This window comes from Electrona antarctica (assembly GCF_951216825.1).
Source record: "Electrona antarctica genome assembly, chromosome: 21".
Lineage (NCBI taxonomy): Eukaryota > Metazoa > Chordata > Actinopteri > Myctophiformes > Myctophidae > Electrona > Electrona antarctica.
Window position 1 is genome coordinate 17,660,819 of NC_136802.1, and position 19,448 is coordinate 17,680,266.

Consider the following 19,448-nt stretch of genomic DNA (forward strand, 5'->3'; position numbering starts at 1 on the left):
TGGTGATAATGCTGTCTAAGGCACTAAGCTTATCACTATTGTCTAGTCTACCCCTAATGTGTCAACCTTTTAATCCCATCATAAAACAAACTAACATATGGACCGATAACTCAAATAAGATGATTGCAGCTCAGGACCTTTTTAGCGAGGTCAACAAGTTGAAGTTACCGTGAATCTACCTCAGTGTGGTCCTCAAACTTTGGGGGCTCAGAGCACCCCAATACATACTTTCTTCATCCACAACACCCCTAAATTACATTGTTAATTTTTACTCTACCTTAAATTTATGGCATCTTTTACTAGCATCAGCTGTACTGTAACTATAACCATTTGTGTCTTTATGATAACTATTACTACTAGTCCTTACCCGTTGTGAGATATCCCCCCCCCCCCCCCGATAAATATTGTTAATTACCGTTCATTTTAACTTGTATAATGTGTTTCTCTCACACACACACACACACACACACACACACACACACACACACACACACACACACACACACACACACACACACACACACACACACACACACACACACACACACACACACACACACACACACACACACACACACACACACACACACACACACACACACACACACACACACACACACACACACACACACACACACACACACACACACACACACACACACACACACACACACAGCAAAAAGGTAGAGAGGCAGAGTGACAAAAACCAGCCGATCCCCAGCTTATCAATCCATTGAATGGTCAAGTTGTCATGAATTGTCACCCATTCGTCTGGGCCCAGTAGGTCCCTACTGGCCTACCAGGAGATTCTGGTAGGCGCTGTCAGCCAGTTCTATCGTTGACACCATGTTAATGCCTGTGCTGTCACGTGAGGGTTAGGGTTATGGTTAACCCTAACCCTAACCCTAACCCCCTAACCCTAACCCCCTAACCCTAACCCCCTAACCCTAACCCTAACCCTCACATGACAGCACAGGCATTAACATGGTGTCAACGATAGAACTGGCTGACAGCGCCTACCAGAATCTCCTGGTAGGCCAGTAGGGACCTACTGGGCCCAGACGAATGGGTGACAATTCATGACAACTTGACCATTCAATGGATTGATAAGCTGGGGATCGGGTGCAGCCAAAAACAGAGAGATAAGAAACTAAAAAGGTGGACACAGAGCAGCGGTGACACACTGGCAGTTACGGGTAATAGTACTACTTGGCCTTTTTTTTTTTTTTAAAGAGGCATTTAGAGCAGTAAAGGAAAGCAGTCAGTCAGACTCACCAAGCAGCGAAAGGGCTGAAAGCGAGGCAGAAAAGGTTGGGGGCAGGGAGAGAAAAGGAAAAGATACACACACACACAAAGAAGAAGAAAGCAGACATTAAGTATGATGAGGTGACGTCTAGAGAAAGAAGCAGAACAGTGAGGGCATCAGGGCATGCACAAATATAAGGCCAAAACATGTCCTTTTACATCAGTGGTTCTCAAAAGTGGGGTCTGGGGACCCCCAGGGGTCCTTGAGCGGGCTCCAGGGGGTCCCCAGCAAAAAAACATGTTGATACAGAATCACAATCATTTTATCCATTTATATACGTTGGCCATTCAAAAATAGCAGATACACAAGTTCATAGCACGTCACTTAACTTTGTGCCACGCTGCGAGCTTGTACATTTTCAGATGGGGGTCCGCAGCCATATATATATATATATATATATATATATATATATATATATATCTCAATTTGGGGACCATTGGCACAAAAAAATGTTTAAGAGATAGTTACTGCTTTACATCCCACTAGGGCTGCGCAATGATTAATCCGACCAAAATAACTGAAAATTGTGATTTTTATCATGAAACTTGTCGATTAGGCTAATTCACCATGTTATTTGGTCAGCTGCTGCGCTGTTCTTTTCTCCTTATAGAAAGATGAATAACCTGTACTATACATGGTAACCCATCTTCCCATCCATCAGGATCACAGAGGACATTGGATGACACAGAGAGAAGCACAATGAGCAAGAAAAGCCTTTCCAATGCCGCCCCCACCCAAAAAAGAATCGACATTAATATTGTGGTTACAATATTCAGCAAAATAGGAATAGTTTTAATCATAATCGTGCAGCCCTCCATACCACACACACATTCTATAGGCTTAATGATTGTTAACATGGACTGCAATCACTGGCTTTTCTTAGATATGAGACAATATTTTGATTAATAAGGTGTGCTTATAAAACTATCCCATGCATTTTCACGGTTTACGTGCCAAGGAGTATTGCCTGGTTGATGACTTGATGATACCGGGCCTGAACAGCGCGATAGCAACTGCTTTTTAGGGCCAGGCGATGCATCAGTCTGCCAATATTGACTTATTGCAGATATATTGGTATTGGCATATCAAAGTCAAATGATATGCACTGTATGTTGTTCAATTTACAATACTATATACAGCACGCAAGGTGGCAGAGTAGCACATCACGACTGAGGGTTGACTTGAATGACTTCTTGTTAGGTTGCCAATAGCCGGGGAGCCACAGGCCCAAAAGCACAAGGAATAGAGATTAACCTGTGATGTCATCATGACATACTTTTTATGTGCGTTTTTTCTATGCACTTGGTCATCAAGGTCCACAGAATGAGAGGTCTGCTCTGCCGGAAACATCGCGAGAAAAGGTTATGGCCATTTTTGTATACCACACCATAGACAACCAATATATGGCACAAATGTCCAAATTTCATCATACTTTAAGATAACATGCTAGCATGTGACATGTCAAACAAGGGGGTTTTCATGATTCTGAATCCATTCCAAGCATTATAGTTTGGCACTAAAAACACTCCTTGGCCTAATTCGGCCATAGCCAGTAGCCACTTGCCCAAATGTGCTGACCTCATCACATTTGTGATGACGGCTATGGCTGACCCATGTTATGTATTAAAAATTCAAAGAACAGCCTCAGCAAGTTAGTACAAATGCAGTACTTCCACCGCCGTTTTCATGCAGCAGTTGTGGCATTTTAGTGTCCATTCCACATACAGTTTAATGATTTTACTGTAGGTTGAAACGCTAATTGTATTTTCTTTTATCACACCCGTGGGAAGTGAGGGATGCTCTTATCGTTCATCATCATACATCATCTCATCAATGTTTGTGTTACGCAATGTTTGTGTTTACACAAACACTCAAAATTGTCCATTCATTGTCAATGGCATTTAATGTTTGTGTTAGGACAAAATTTGGGTTTTACACACAAAAGCTGGTCATAGGAACTTAGGAATGGAAGGGCTATCGCCCATCAAAAACACACTATTTTTGAGGAGCGCTAGCTTTGTAACATTGTTATTAACATGTATCATGGTGAGTTGACAAATGAATTCATGAGGAAGTATATTATTTTTTTTATTGGATGATGTACGATGATAAGAGCGCCCCTCACTTCACACGGTTGTGATTTTTAAACATACATCTGTGTATACACTGGTGTATTCTTTGTTTTTGTGTTGTAGCTGTGGTGCCACACCACTGCAGAATGAAAGCAGAGGAAATGTGTTAATGTTCTCAGTAGCACTGACACCCCCCTCATCCCAATGACGAGGACTCCCATTGCACAGCTGTCCTACCTGAGCAGGTGGGAGGGTTTCTTATTGGCTGGCCCACTGTCACGTGACATACACAGACACAGACAGGAAGTAGTGTACACAAGGAGACAAGACGGTGCAAGACAAATAGCAAAAAAGGCATCCTTCCATCAACAGGACAAACATGATCACAGCCACAGTTGGGGTTAATGTTGGTCAGTCACCAACAGCAAACAAGTTAAATGAGCAAGATCACGACAAACAGATCTACACACAGAGACAGAACAGAACAAACAGCCAAACAATACTTTACACTCAGATGAACACTAAACACAAATCAATAGAGGGTATGCGCGTGACATCATCATCATACCCGGAAGTAATGGGGGAACGCCTACTGAGTGGCAAAAAATACTTTCTGGCCTTGACAGCCCATATATCCAAACAGAAAAGTCCTATTTGATTCATTGCATTAATTGGCTTTAATCAACATTAAATTAAACTTAGTCACTCACTTTGCCACTCGATCTGCCATTCACTTTATGCCTGCGCATGCCCTCTATATAATTACTTGGCAGTTGACAATAGTCATGCAATTCTCTTCTCTCATCTGTTTCTCCCTCTGCCCGACTCTGTTTCGGTCTTGATATTGAAGGGAGCTTTCTATTGTTTCCTCTCTTTATGCAAAAGTGAGCAGTTTTAGCAACTCTCAGCTTGCCTGACTTGTTCTTCCCAAAAGGAGCCTGGCCGACTGACAGCAACTCACAAAAGATAAAGAAATTGTAAATTGGTTGAGCTGGGAGAGCTGCATTTTTGGGGGCAAGGTGATAAAAGTACCGTTATGCCCAGAAACCCAACAGCAATAAAACAAACACTAAAGACTGAAGCTAGTCTAGCACAACAGAATCTGATTAGCATATCCCTTCAAAGAATGAGACCAATCCGCATCTTTCTTTCTTTTTGGCAAGTGTTAGTGGAACAATACCTGTTACAGTATGTCCTCTCCAGTCTCTTCTCCATCAGCTGCAACCTAAAAACGATCAGTATTTGGTCTACTCTACATCAGCAACAGAACTTTGACTGTGTGCCTTTCTTTCATTCTGGGGTCTTATATTAACAGTCTACCCAACACCGCTCTCTCAAATGGTCAATAATATACCATCTATTATCTGCAGCTGCCAGCCGGGCATTGTGGTTTGGAGCCCAGCACTTCTACTTACTCTAAATGTTCTTTGGGGAATATTTGCAAAACAAAAACCCTCATCTCAGTCATTATTTTAAATAATTAGCTCTGGATGAAAGCATCAGCATATGTTCCACCAGCATTATGCTGCTTGTACCTGCATGAGTGAGAAATGTCTAAACATTTAAGGCAGTGGTTTTCAACCTTTTTCATATCAAGGCCCATTATTTATTTGGCATTTGATCCACGGACCACCTTTTGATGAGATTTAGCCTCTCAGACCCAAAACTAAAGAATATTTAGTTGTCGTTCGATAAGATTTTATCCACAATTCCATGCTGTATTGACGTGTTAGGTGTTACCATAGATAGGAGGGATAACAGGCAAATGTTGATCAAAATAACAATTCTTCTACATTCTCGAATTGTGTAGACTTCTTGTAAATTAAGTAATGCTGATGTTTAACAATGTAACACTTGAGAGCATAACATGAAACCGGTCCATTTGGTTTAATTTTAAGCTTTCAAGAGTTAAGGGTCCATTTCGTTACCAACTCTCCATAATTTAGCTGGGCCCTGGGGACCACCTGGAACCCCCTCAGGGACCACTGGTGGTCCCCGGACCATTTGGTTGAAAACCACTGATTTAAGGGAAAAACACATTTGGATGGCTGGGGAGGGATCATGCCAAATCCAAGCCAAGAAACAGCCTTTGTTACCTGTCCAGTGTGGAGGTGGGCTGGCGAAGACTCATGTCTGCAGCTTGAGATGGTGCTCCACTGTCTCAGGTGTGACTGTGAGAAATCCACAGGCCCAGCTCTGTCACTGGATGACTGGCAACACCATCACTTTCCTCTTCAAGTTTATATCAGTCCACGGCACGCTAAAGGGGTTCTATAAACCTCCACTGGGCTTTCAAAAACTGGAAGTTCAGTCCAAAATCCCCCACGCTGTGTGCATCAGCTAGCGGGAAGGTGGTCTGATTCACTGAATGCTCTGAAGATGCTCTTCATGTTTTAGTGATTCAGGTTCGTACGCCAACTGGCGGTTTGGCCAAGGTGCTGCAAGTTAACAAAGTGCCACATCTATCACAGTATTGACTGTCAACAAAACACGAGTCCAATATAAGTCCAAAAACCAAAAGTCTAATCCTTTCGTCCCCTTACTGTCATTTTAAATTAGATTGTGCAAAATGAATATAATTCATCAATGAATGATGAATGAATTCACAAGTAAGTGTGTTGACGGCTTAATGTAGGGGTTTCCTTGTAGTCTTGACAGGGGAAAAAAAGAAGAGCTCGGTTCCTCAGAGAGGTCATCAATTATGAATTATTTGAGGGGAAGTCTCACTGTGTTGAGGTCAACTCCCAACTCCCAGGCTGTGTGCTGTCTACACGCTTAAACCAAACATAACTAACACACATTCAGCTGAGCGTACGTACATTGCATTGCAGATGTGTGCAATTCTAAAATCACCCAAACAGTAGCACCTTGCGTAGTCTGTAATGTTTATAATAGTGAGTTTGCATACAGGAATATCGTAGTGCTAGTTACTGGCTATAGTGTGTCCCTCCCTATCATCTATTTAACAAACCTTTACGTATGTGGCTTTGAACACTGGAGACCTAATAGCCCCATACAACAGGCACTAGTTTGGTTCATTTGTTTTGTCAGTGAGACCCTAGCAAGGCTAACATCTGGGGCTGGTATTCACAAATCAAATAACACAATAGCTTTCTAGTCTCATATCATCATGGTATCAATATTATATTGATACAGCAGCTCATACAACAATTACATTGGTAATGCTACCGAGTTTAGAATACATTAATATAACAACAGTGCAGTTAGTAGATCAATGCAGTCTAGTGCTAGTCAGGTCTGACCCCCAATGTAAACAGTGCCAGTGTGTTGGCTCGCATACTGTAGTCAGTGTAAACAAGCCTCTAGTCTAGTGTTACCTGTAAAGCTTTGCTATGGGGCTCGTCTAAAAATGGAGGCCTGTACGTCATGCAAACGATATTATTTACACAAAATATTAGTTAGTTACCCAGGAAACATCAACGACCATCTATAACGAGGCCTAGTGTCGAGCTGGGCCAACGGTGGCAATCCCCGGCGTCGCGTCGGGACCGAGGCCGACCAAGGACGCTGTCGGTCGGCGTCGACGTGCGCCACCGTGTCGGTAGTGCGGAACGGCTAACTAAAGCTAGCTGGCTAGCCTAGGCATGCAGGTAATGGAAGCAAGCCAGCAGCAACAACGTTACTCTCCAGCTGCATACGAGCGGTTTAAGTGATTATATCGCAGCATTTGAGATTATTCTAATTCTTCGGAGTCCATTGAAATGCTCAAATGGTTGACATTAAAATCCACAGTCTTGTTGTTTTCCGTGCAGTGTCTTCTTCTTCGAACACCAACACTACTTCAGTCTTCTTCATGTAGAATTATTAATGCTGAATGGATGGCATCCCAACGTGATGGTGGATTACCGCCACCTTCTGTCCAGGAGAGAGAGAGAGAGAGAGAGAGAGAGAGAGAGAGAGAGTGTGTGTGTGTGTGTGTGTGTGTGTGTGTGTGTGTGTGTGTGTGTGTGTGTGTGTGTGTGTGTGTGTGTGTGTGTGTTTGTGTGTGTGTGTGTGTGTGTGTGTGTGTGTGTGTGTGTGTGTGTGTGTGTGTGTGTGATAAGAATTCGATTTTTTTATTTCGTTTTGATTAGTTATATTTGTATTAACTGAAGCTGAATAAACATGATGAGGGACATGGCATTTTAGCAAACCATTATTTTATCCATTTCACTCTGAGGTACAAATCTGATAGAAAAGCTTTAATAGTATAAGATAAGCTTTTTGGAATTAGTGTTTTGGCTTATCCTACACAATATAGGCTGTATTATGAGTATGACCTGGGGACACAAATAACACTGAATACTATAGGAATGACCCGCCTATATGTTTATTGTTTTAATTAAACAAATTGGTCTGCATTTTAAATTGGCATAATTTAGCCGCAAAAGACCTACTGCAAACCCGTAAAAATGTAATGAGTTGTCTACATTGTTCTGCCAAGAGCAGAATAATACATTGACACCGTATATATTATTTATTTGTTTACATGTTGTAGCCTAGACTGATTGATTGGGGCTGACTCTATTACTACACCATGTCCAACAAATCACACAAACAATGTTGCCCTCTTCTGGGCAGACTTCGTTACAGCAAGCGAAATTCTAATCTGACAATCACCAAGTTAGATCTGAGAATTTATAGTGTAATTTATAGGCCTGTAGGCCTATTTGTTCACTGTCTGTGAGTGTGAAATATCTCAAAAGAAAACGGAGTTGATAACAAGTGTTTATATAGGTTTAACTTTAACTTTCAAGTGAAGTCACACTACTGTTTCCAACCTTTTAGCCTACGCCTACTTCGAATAAGCAAAGGCCGCCTGACCTGCATACAATTTGCTAAAGTTACTACAATGCTTAAGTGTGCTTAACATAAATTATTTGACTATCTATCTATCTGGGTCTACGAGCGCGCGCGTGCATGCGTGTGTGTGTGTGTGTGTGTGCGTGTGTGTGTGTGTGTGTGTGTGTGTCACCGTCTCCACACCATAGCGCAAAACTTTCTTAAGCTGCGCACTTCTTAAGCTGCGCGCAGCTTAAAGCTTGAGTTTTTAGACAGCTGGTGGATGGAAAAGAAGCTCCACCTCCGCCGAAGACTTGAGCGGAGGAGAGCGTTTCCGGGAATCTGGCCGTCGCGCAAGTCTTCGGCGGAGGTGGAGCTTAATTTCCATCCACCAGCTGTCTAAAAACTCAAGCTTTAAGCTACGCGCAGCCGAGAACGTGCGCAGCTCTTTCGACCGTCTGGCAGCACCTAGAGTGTGTGTGTGTGCGCGCGCATCTGTGGGAGGCAGGGCAGGGAGCGATTAGAGACTAATAAACGTGACTTGTATATAGGAGTCGGAGTCTCCTCATCTCCTGTAAAATGTTTCTCTTTTAATCAACTCTACTGGCTCAGCACTGCAGTCAGCCATGTCCTCTTGCTCTTGGTTCCTTATTTTAGCCACAGCCCACCACGCGACCCCCACAATTGACTTGGAGAGGGATGAATCATGGAGCGCACAGCACACCACAGTACCAAATTTGGGCATCATGGGGCGTGGGGTAGACACAGACTTGCAGAAATGCAGTGAATGAGCCTCGGCACGTAAAGTACGCAAATTAAGATAGGAACATAGCTGGCAAGAGCACAGAATTATGAAACAGAACCTCAGACCGGTAAGAACGAAGAAGACTAATCGTGTGCTTTGTTTTAGCCTCATACCATTTATACGAGGCAATACTTTGCATGTTGTGTCAAGAATGTTTTCTTTCTTTCTTCCTTTCGTTCTAGACTGGCTATTTCTAGAGCTATGACGGTGGCGTGTCCGCTATCCAATCCATGCAGACTATTGTCTTCTCCGGCCTGGTGTTTCTAGAGAATGAGTGAGTATCATTCTTTATTACAGTTCTAAACTTAAAACCTAGGCCTATCCATCGATTTCCGTTAGGCAACAAACTTTACTTTTAAAACGGTGTCCTCTGTGTGTGTGTGTGTGTGTGTGTGTGTGTGTGTGTGTGTGTGTGTGTGTGAGAGTGCGTGCGTGTGTGTGTGTGTGTGTTTATTATAGTCCCTACAAGGCTTAAAGCTGCATTCCCAAAAAAGTTAAATTTAGCCTACTTTTCAGTAATTTCATGACAAAATCAAAGAAAAATCTAATAAATTCCATAAATTAGAAAACAAATGTTTAAAGGGTAAGACCACTTTTGTAGAGGTTTGTGTGAGCTAACGCGAGGCGTTGTGAGCCAGTGTGATACTCACTATGGAACCGATTCAAACTAAATTTAATCCCTCATCTCCTACATTCCAAATGCTTGTCAGGATATAGGGGGGGGGGGGGGGGGGGGGGTCCTGGTTCAAATATAATTATTTTGGAGGGTCACAGCCTGAAAAGGTTGAGAACCACTGAAAGCATCAGTAGAATTTAAATTTGTATTGGTTTAAAGTTCGGCTGGGTGGTGCTCATGTGGGTTCCTGTGTGGATGTGTTGTTATGTTAAGTGATTTCCTGTGCTGTGTGCATGAGTATTATTACTGAAAGGGGAAGTGTGGCAATGAAATTCATGTCTAATGGACTGCAGCGTGCTCTGTCAAATTAACGGAGCTGAACGTGAATCCCCCCCACCGCCCACCCCTTTTTTCCCTCACTGTATATGTTTCTTTTCCCTTTTTACCTCCTTTATGATGAATTCCTGTTCTGTCCTTTGTCTATATAGAAGTGTCTATTTGTACGTCTCTAAATGTTTTTGATGATTTGAACATGGTGGACCCTATTGGAAACAAGTGTAATGCTTAATTGGGTCGTCCACTCACAGTTAACAGCCTTTGTATTGAGTTTGTGCTTGAAATGTACTGTAATTCTGCAAACTGTTAATACATTTTTCAATCAATCAATCAATGTTGTGGCCTTTAGGTCTGCTCTGAATAAACAATAGTCCTATGGATTTGCAATACAAAATAATGCATTCGATGCACGTTATCTCCAGAGGGACTTTAGACGTTGAATCTGTGCAGCGGTTGAGTAATCTTGAACCTTAAAGCAGAGGGTTTTATTTCATCTTATCACTATGATGATGGTACTGTAGGAACAAACTCAAAACTAAACTAAACTAAAAGAATGGCTGACCTCAAGTGAGCATGGTAGTAGCATCCTCTGCCCCCGCCCCTCCTTTCTCTGTAAATATACCGGTTGATGCTACTGAGTTTTCTATCATTATGTATTGTAATTGTATTGTATTGTATTACTGAGTACAATGGACCACAATGGAACCTGTATTGTTAAAGTTGTTAAAGTAGGCCTATTCAGTCAATCAATCAGTTATTTATGCTCTATACATTTCAAAATATGACAATGCAAGTTGTATGTGCCATCTCGGTCAAAACAAACAAGAAACGGTCTATGATTAGATGTAGGAAACTCATTTCAATATCATGTAGACTGCCAAAATGGCATGCCATAGTTTGTACAGTAGATGGTGCTATTATTATTGACTCTCCTCTGTGCCATGCAGGGACTTTCCAGGCCCCTTGTGACCGTGTAGACCAGCGGTTCCCAAACATTTTTGGCCATGCACCCCCTGTTACCTCCCGACCTAGCTGATGCACCCCCCCACATGGAAATATAAATTGCATAAGCTATCTAGAGACATATTATTTATATATTTCCTTTTTATCCACATAATATGCACCTATATGAACCTGAATATGGCATAATATATGCAGCATAGGCTATATGCTGCATTACTTGCCATATATTGGCATATGTTAATATATTTAAAATAAAACCATGGCACCACCATTAGACATTTCATGTCGCGCACCCCCTAGAAGGTGCTCGCGCACCACAAGGGGGGCACCACAGTTTGGGAACACACACACACACACATTGTTTTGGGCTATTTTGGCTGAGATGGCTCTGTTTGTCAAGTCTCAAGTCAGTGTGGAGATTACCCGGCGGCCGGCGGTCGGCGGTGTTGCCTACGTGACAAAATGACCAGGGGGAGGGGATCTTCAGCCTTAATCTCAGTGGGTGCTATTTGGCTTATTATTTTTTCAGTGGGTGCCCAAGCCCTCAGGCACTCCCGAAGTTGACGCCGTTGGGGCTGAGCCACAGTAATATAAAATATATGATACAAAATATTACAACTAAGAAACACATTGGTATTGGCTTTAATCCATTAAAACTGGGAACGCATATCTTACCTGTGTGATTTTAGATTTATAGCGTCAAAAATCGCAGATCTACAAGCTCTGCTATTTTGGAACATAGAATTGGCCCCAGGTTTAAGAGATGGCACCAACATGCTGGAGACAGTGTGGCCACAAGGGAGCAGGCCACGCTCATATATTCTGGACTTGTCCTAAAATTCAGAAATACTGGCAGGATATCCACTCCACCTTGGAGACCATTCTGTGTTTTGAGATACCTCTGACTTGTTCCTTCTTATTGCTGGGAAATATCCCTGAAGAGTTTCTAATACATGATAAATATTTAATCAAGATCCTCTTAGCAACAAGTAAGAAAGCGATCACACGACGCTGGTACCAACAGGACCCACCAACGAAAGAACATTGGATGGACATTACTGAGGAACTGTATGTTATGGAAAAACTAACATTCATACTTAGACTACAAGAGGATAAGTTCTATAAAAAGTGGGAAAAGTGGGATCTCTTCTCTCAGCCTAGCGATAATGCAATAGGATTTCAATGAATGTATCTTGTAATATGAAAAATGCAGCTTTGTCTTTTGTTTTTTGTTTTTGTCTTCCTCTTTTTGTTTAAAATTAAGTGAAAAAAAAAAGAGATGGCACCAACAACCAATTTATTCTAATCATGTTCCATTTCCTTTGTTTCCTTACAGAAAAGTGTCGACAAGGGATGTGATAATAAAGGACACACGCAGAATCGTCTCACAGATTACTTTAAACTAAAGGGTTCTCCGGACACCACGCACTGACCCTCTGACATTGACCTCAATCATCATGCCACTGATTGTGCTGTCCACTTCACAACTGCTATGGGTTCGCTTGGCAGCACTCGTGTTCACCTGTGTGGCCTTCAGCGTGGCAGCCCACGGGGCCGCGCTTCCTGACGGAGGTATAGCTGACTGGTGCATCTTCTGCTGGGCCTTCAGCTTCGCCGGCACCCTGCTGGTTCTCCTGGTGGAGCAGTTCGGCCTCCAGGCCCGAGCCCCCGTGTCCTGGTCCAACTTCCCCATCACCATCGCCTGCTACGCCGCCCTGCTCTGCCTCTCCGCCTCGGTCCTCTTCCCTCTCTGGTTCCTCAAGGACCGCGTCGACGGTGAGGCGCGGGGCTACCGCATCGCCTCCACGGTCTTCTCCTGCCTGGCGGCCGTGGCCTACGTGGGCGAGGTGATCCTCTCCAAGGCCCGGCCCGGAGAGGTGGCGGGCTACATGGCCACGACGCCAGGCCTGCTGAAGGTGTGCCAGACCTTCGTGGCCTGCGTCATCTTCATCCTGGTGAGCAGCAACCCTGTGACGTACGACAGCCACCCGGCGCTGGAGTGGTGCATGGCAGTGTACTGCATCTGCTTCATCCTGTCCATGGTGGTGGTGGTGCTGTGCGTGGGCGAGTGCACGGGATACCTCCCAGTGCCCTTCTCCAAGTTCCTGTCGGCGTATGGCCTCCTGGTCGTCATCATGTACCTGACCGCCACCATCATCTGGCCCGTGTTCCAGTTCGACAAGCGTTCCCAGGGTCGGAAGGACTCGAAGGTGATCGCCACGGCGGTGCTCACCGCGATCAACTTCCTGCTTTACGTGGCGGACCTCGTGTACTCTGCCAGACTGGTGTTTGTCAGCATTTGAGAGAACACGGAGAAAGGAGTGTGGAGTAATAGAAATAGAAGTGAATACACCATATCTTTATTTATACAATGAATATAGTACTAGTGAAATAGAACGCTAAGGGCCCTATTTTCGTCAGTGCTAAACCCCTTATCCCTTTGCCTTTTTTACTATTCTGAAAAACATGTTAAAATTGTTCAACTAGCCGATCTACATCAACACGTTGTGAGCTTGTAGATCAGCTATTTTAACTATTCAAAAATGTTTTTCAAAATAGTAAAAAAGGCAAAGTTTAGGGATAAGGGGGTTAGCACTGACAAAAATAAGGCCCTTAAGTGTTTTATTATCTTATTTTCTGTCACAGATGTGTAATTCTGAGCTATGAGGTGAACCACAGAGAGGGAAACCCAGAAAGAACATAAAGGGAGAAAAAAGCTGACTTTGTGCATGTGCAAACATCTGTGCAGTGAGACCATGTCAGAGCTCTGCTGCCATAATGGAAGTTGTGTTAAGGTCGTTGGATAAGGTATACAATTACAAGCTATAACGTATGTATGCTAAATTCAGTGCAAAATACAATGTGGAGGATCTTGCTTTGATCAATGACAGTACAACGAGGTAAAAACTTGCAAAGAGTTTTAAAATAGGGAGCGATCACAGAGAAAAAATTGAGAAACTTCAACCTTTCCCAGTATAAAGTATTATTTTATTAGTTTTCATTATCACCCCAATTAAGTCAAACCTTTTTACAATATGTATGAAGTCACAAGTGCCTTTCTTTCCTTTTTTTTCCTTTAAAAAAAAATACCAAACAGCAATTGTCACGAGTACATTCGTGATCCATTTGGGTTCCTGAAACTTAAAGTACTGCTTCTCAGGCTGTGGGGCAGGGCCTTGCCGTGAGCGTATTGCCAATAAATAGGAACTTAAAGTTGTTAGTTACATTGATCCAATGTGGATTGTAGAACAGTCAATCGATTGATTCGGCTACCACATGGGTCGACATATCACACCGCTGAACACCTCGTCCCGTCTCGACCCTTTGGTGTGGTTTGGGCTTTAGAGTGCTCAGTCAAACCCAGCTAAACTCACTGTTGGGTAATGCACATGACATGGGTCTCCGCTATAGCGCGGGGAGTGTTTTCCCCTCTCGTTTATGACACCCATAGGCCAAATGTAGACATATTATGGCGTCTGGGGTCCTAAACAAGAGATTTATGGAAGCTTCAGGTTTATGACAAACTTCCATAGAAGCTTCACGCGTATTCAAATACTGTAATTTATGTGCCTTGAATGTGAACCTGGTCCAGTTAAGGTTAATCAGTTACAGATTATTTCAAATTAATTATTTCATATTATATATGTATACAGTGGTGTTGGTACACCCAACGAAGAGGGAGTATATGTTCCAAGAAATTACAATAAACTATAATGTAACCTTACTAATACATATTTATAGAAATGTTGTGTTCAATTATCACACTGTAATGCTTACTGGGCACTGGCACCAATTTGACATCACTTGTACCGTTTGTTTATTTTTTAAACATATGAGGACTGACATTAAAGGTACACTTCACTGTTTTTGCAAACAATATATGTTAATGACGTTTGGAAAATCTAGAACACTTTCCTGGGGGTATTTATGTGTGTAATATGTGGTTTTATATATTTTAGATTTTATCAGTGAGCCCAGTGTCTATGATGTCATGGACACTGGGCTCACTTCCTTCCTGGACTACAATTCCCATAATGCTTTGGTGCACTGCTCCTCCTTGTGGATATGGGAGAGCTGTCTAAGGGTATGGGCACATCTAAGATTCCATGCACGGCCAAAGGAAGCTGACTCCCGACGTCTTTTACGGGTTTTTAGACAGATGGTGGATGGAAAAGAAGCTCCACCCACGCGGCAGGTTGCCGTCGGCCAGATTCCCGGAAAAACTTGCCCCAGTGGAAACTTGCCGCTTCTTTTCCATCCACCAGCTGTCTAAAAAAACGGAAATGACGCAAAACACAGCTTCTGTCCGCGGATGGAATCTAAAGTGTGCCCAGGCTGTTACTGAGACATGTAGTCCAGGAAGTAAGTGGGCCCAGTGTCCATGACATCAGAGACACTGGGCTCACTGCTAAAATCTAAAATATCTAAAACCACATATTACACACATAAAGACCCCCAGGAAAGTGTTCTAAATCTTCTAAACGTGTCCGTTTAAGACAGTAAGTGAATAAACTACGTTTGTAGATAATTATAATACCTTAAGTTCAAATGCTTTAAATGCTGTGCTTTAAATGTCTGATATGTTTTTGTTCCTGCTCTTGCCCATCCACCTATTCTGAAGCCAAAAAGTAAATAAAGGAGCTTTAAGTGATAGACGTTTGTTGTGTGTTAGTTGTTATTAGTTAGTTAGTTGTTGTTGAAAAAAAATCACACGTGTGAAGTGAGGGGCGCTCTTACCATCATACATACACAATTGGCGTCATCACTTTTCTTTCCTCATTTTTGAGGGGCGCTATAGCTCCTCCTATGCCCAGCTTTGTTTGTGTGAATTTTAGCGATGAATTGATTGGCTGACCACCCCATAGCGATGATTTGATACACAAACACACAAAGCTGGGCATAGGAAAAACAAAAGTTATATTATGTCTTAGTAATCATTGCTTATAGCCTAGAGTGTTTGTCAATTGTTCAGTAACAAGGGTTTCCCCAGGAGAGAGAAATCATAAACAAATCGAAAGTGACAAAATAATTAGCAGACATAATTGGAACTGGAACACTAAATTGAAGCTGATAAATGGGTACTCTCTCCTGACTGGATGAAAATTGGTAACCCGCCTGATAGTTTATGAAAGAGATGTGGAGTCGATTACAAACACAATATAGGGAATTATATTATCTTTTTCTTATTCGATCCTCTTGAATGAATACAATATTGAATATTGGAATGTTTTATGCCCAGTTTTTATAATGTTTTGACTGAGAATAAATATAAATTGATGCGTTCATTATACCCTAGATTTTGTTTGAATTTGTTGGATTTATATTGTTACCATTGGTTGACTTCATATTCAAATAAAATATATTTAAGTGTTTTGGTCAGGTATGAAATTTGCCTCATAAGAGAATGAGGTAAATAAGAAAGTATGAATATGATTTTAGATGGGTTATCATAGGTGATAAGCAATATACAGTAGCCTATATAATAAGGAAACTCATATTTTCAATAGGTTTATACACACACACACACACTGTATAAGGGCATCATTCAAATTGACTTTAAATTTAAAAAATCAGATAGTCATCAACAGTCAACTTGATGATGACATAATAGGCACATTGTTTTCTAAAGGATGAATCCCATGGTCTCAATAAATTCCTATCAAGTAATTTTCTGAAGCTTCAGGCAGTTCGTAGCCTCGGAAACCCAGAAGTCTTTATTTCCAGGGAGGAAAAAAAGGCAGTTAGTGGCTTCCCTGAAAGTTCCCAGCATGCCTTGGGGCACGCCTATACACGTTTCCTAGTCTAGTCTGTGTGTAATGTTTTGGGGAAACAATGTGACTTACAGGGTTAATTGCAGTGAGCAGCACCATGCGTAGGCCTACTCCTGATGTCTGAAGAGTATTCCTATAAACAATGTGACTTACAGGGTTAATTGCAGTGAGCAGCACCATGCGTAGGCCTACTCCTGATGTCTGAAGAGTATTCCTATGAGTGAAGTTGCCAGCATGCTTGCGTTCCAATTTTCTGTACATTTACTTCTACTCCACTACAACTCAAGAGGCAAATTTTATAATTTTACTCCACTACAATTATCTGAAATTATTATTACAAAACATACATATAAGTTTTCAAATGTATACAAAGATTTTGAAAATAGCTGATCCAGAAGCTGTGACACGATGCTATGTACAGTATTGTGAGCTTGTAGATCTGCTATTTTCTTAATATTTATACATTTGAAAACTTGGGACATTATGCATAATGAGTAGTTTTACATTTGGTACTTTAAGTAAGTAAATGCTGAATACCAGACTGAAGTTGCCCGAACGGCCAAGGCTCCAAGAACAGTCAGAAATGGTAGTTAATTAAGGGCCTCCACCAACCGACAGTTTTCTTCAGTGCAATTCACATATCAAAAGCAAAAACTAAATACTGGCCAACAATAGACCAACAAAATAAATACTTTTGAACAAAACCAAACAGGATGAGAGAGAACTCTCTTCTGGCTAAACCTTGGTCACACAAGGCCCTGTAGCTCTACCTCAGGAATGTTACCCATGTTAAAGCCCACAACCAACTGACTAGTTTGTCTAGTGCAGCCTCCCTTAAATAGGAGTGGATCCTACCACCGGACAGAATCAATTAACAACATTTCTTACACATAAATAGTTATAAATACTTCCATAAATAATCCATTGTATAAAAGTAACCTAAACATACTAAAGATGTGTTACAATTAAACAAATGTAAATAAGCATGAAAACTCAATGACAAATACTCAAAGCATAAGAAGAAACACCCCTCTCCTGCATAGCACTTGGCCCCTTCCTACTCAAGGGAAATGCCACCAGCAGTGCAGGAGAGAAACTTTGCAAACAATCAGTGAACATTTAAATACCCACACCCCACTTTAAAACATTAGTCCTTTCATGTTATAGAGAGCAGTTTTATATATATATATATAGGGCACGGGTTGCCCCGTGACACAGACCTTTACTTGTAACAGAATTTCTACATTGTGGTATTGATACTTTAACTCAAAAGTAAAAAATCACACCTGTGTGAACTGAGCGGTGCAACTACGCTGTTATTGTTATATGTACTGTACACAGTACAGTACTTATAACAATAACAGCATAGAACAGTGTACAGTGTACTGAACTCTAGTGCAAACCCCAGGTCACACAGCGCTAGCCGCCCAACAGTGCCACCCCAGGTCACAGAGCGCTACTGCAGCTGTCGGTGCTGAAATGGACATACATACACGGGGACAGACATACATAGCTGCGTACTGGAGCGGCTAGGCACCGCTCAAAAATGTGAGTGCTAACCTACTTTTTCAACCACTGTCTATACAGTATGTGTACAGTATGTTTGTGTGTTTCAGTGCACCCAGAGCCAGACGTGAAGACTACCTGAGAAGAACAGACTTTTTTCACAGGAAAGAGAGTATGTCTGTGACCTGTGACCTATAGTGTCAGCTCAGCTCCGACCCTACAGCTATCGACCTGCTAGTAGATGGACACATGCGGGCAAGCACACACATGCACACATGCACACATGCACACACGCACACGCGCACACACACACACACACACACACACACACACACACACACACACACACACACACACACACTTACTTGCTTATGGCAGTCCATCGTTGTCGATGATGACTTCATATCTCCTGGGGTTAGGGGGTGGGGGGTTTCAGCGCTTGTTGCGCTCATGCGCCCTCATGTGGCTGTTTAGACAAATTCTTGTACCCAACCTTGTCCACATGTGGGGCAGATGTGTGTTGAACCTGGTTGGACAGGTCTTGCAGCACGCTCATGCCGCTGCCTGCGCTTCTCTGCGCGCCTCAGGGATGTCTTGGCCTCCAGGTGGGAAACACCCGTGAGGCAGAAAGAGTGCCAGGTGTCTCGGCCTGCTGCTGTCCTTTCCAGGTTGGAGGGTGGAATGTTGCAGTCCTTGAGCAGCACCTTCATGTGGTCCTTATATCGCTTTCGTTGTCCTCCTGCAGACCTCTGGCCGGATTGGAGTTGGCCATAGAGGACCTGTCGAGGTAACCGGACTGCAGGCATACGGATCACATGACCTAACCAGCGGAGCTGTCTGCGTGCCAGAATCACCTCTATGCTGGAAGAGTTGGTGCGTGCGTAACCCTAACCCTAACCCTCATAGGTCATGTGGTGCTCCCATGTGATGCCCAGGATCCTTCGCAGACAGCGGATGTGAAAGTCCTCTAGGGATCGTATGTGCCGTCTGTATGGTGTCCAGGCTTCCGAACCATACAGTAGTGTGGACACACATACTGCCTGGTAAACTGCTGCCTTGGTTGAGGCCTTCAGGTTTTTGTTGGTGAAGACCCGTGACCTTAGGCGACCAAACGCGGCGGAGGCAAGGTTGATGCGGGCTTGGATGTCCACATCAACATTACAGCTGTCGGAAAGGATGCTGCCGAGGTACTTGAAGTGTGGTACCAGTTTCCAGAGGGGTGTTGTCAATGTAGAAGACTGGTGTGGGAGTGTGTGTGGAGCACTTATCTGAATTGTGTTAATGAATTCTG

The 19,448-nt window shown here is 42.7% G+C and overlaps 2 protein-coding genes across 7 annotated transcripts in view; one reads left to right on the forward strand and one right to left on the reverse strand.

Annotated features, from left to right (window-relative positions):
• Window positions 1-7,183, reverse strand: part of arhgef11 (Rho guanine nucleotide exchange factor (GEF) 11) — a 43,303-nt gene extending 36,120 nt beyond the window's left edge. For 2 of the 5 annotated variants that reach the window (XM_079491568.1, XM_079491567.1), the window contains exon 1: window positions 5,475-6,575. In XM_079491568.1, the coding sequence (XP_079347694.1) occupies window positions 5,475-5,509 (35 nt within the window). In that variant the 5' untranslated portion in view covers window positions 5,510-6,575. Of the gene's footprint in view, window positions 1-5,474; window positions 6,578-6,805 lie in introns of those variants that run through there. The other 3 variants (XM_079491569.1, XM_079491570.1, XM_079491571.1) reach the window with 3 other exon arrangements.
• Window positions 7,184-8,719: 1,536 nt separating this feature from the next.
• myadma (myeloid associated differentiation marker a) lies at window positions 8,720-16,168 on the forward strand. Of its 2 annotated transcripts, none has more exons than XM_079490402.1 (3): window positions 8,720-9,032; window positions 9,148-9,243; window positions 12,222-16,168. In XM_079490402.1, the coding sequence occupies exon 3, from the start codon at window positions 12,338-12,340 to the stop codon at window positions 13,181-13,183; it is 846 nt and encodes a 281-aa protein (XP_079346528.1). In that variant the 5' UTR covers window positions 8,720-9,032; window positions 9,148-9,243; window positions 12,222-12,337; the 3' UTR covers window positions 13,184-16,168. The 2 variants fall into 2 exon arrangements, with proteins under 2 accessions (XP_079346528.1, XP_079346527.1); XM_079490401.1 differs by having other exon boundaries at window positions 9,148-9,239; window positions 12,217-16,168.
• Window positions 16,169-19,448: the final 3,280 nt, after the last annotated feature.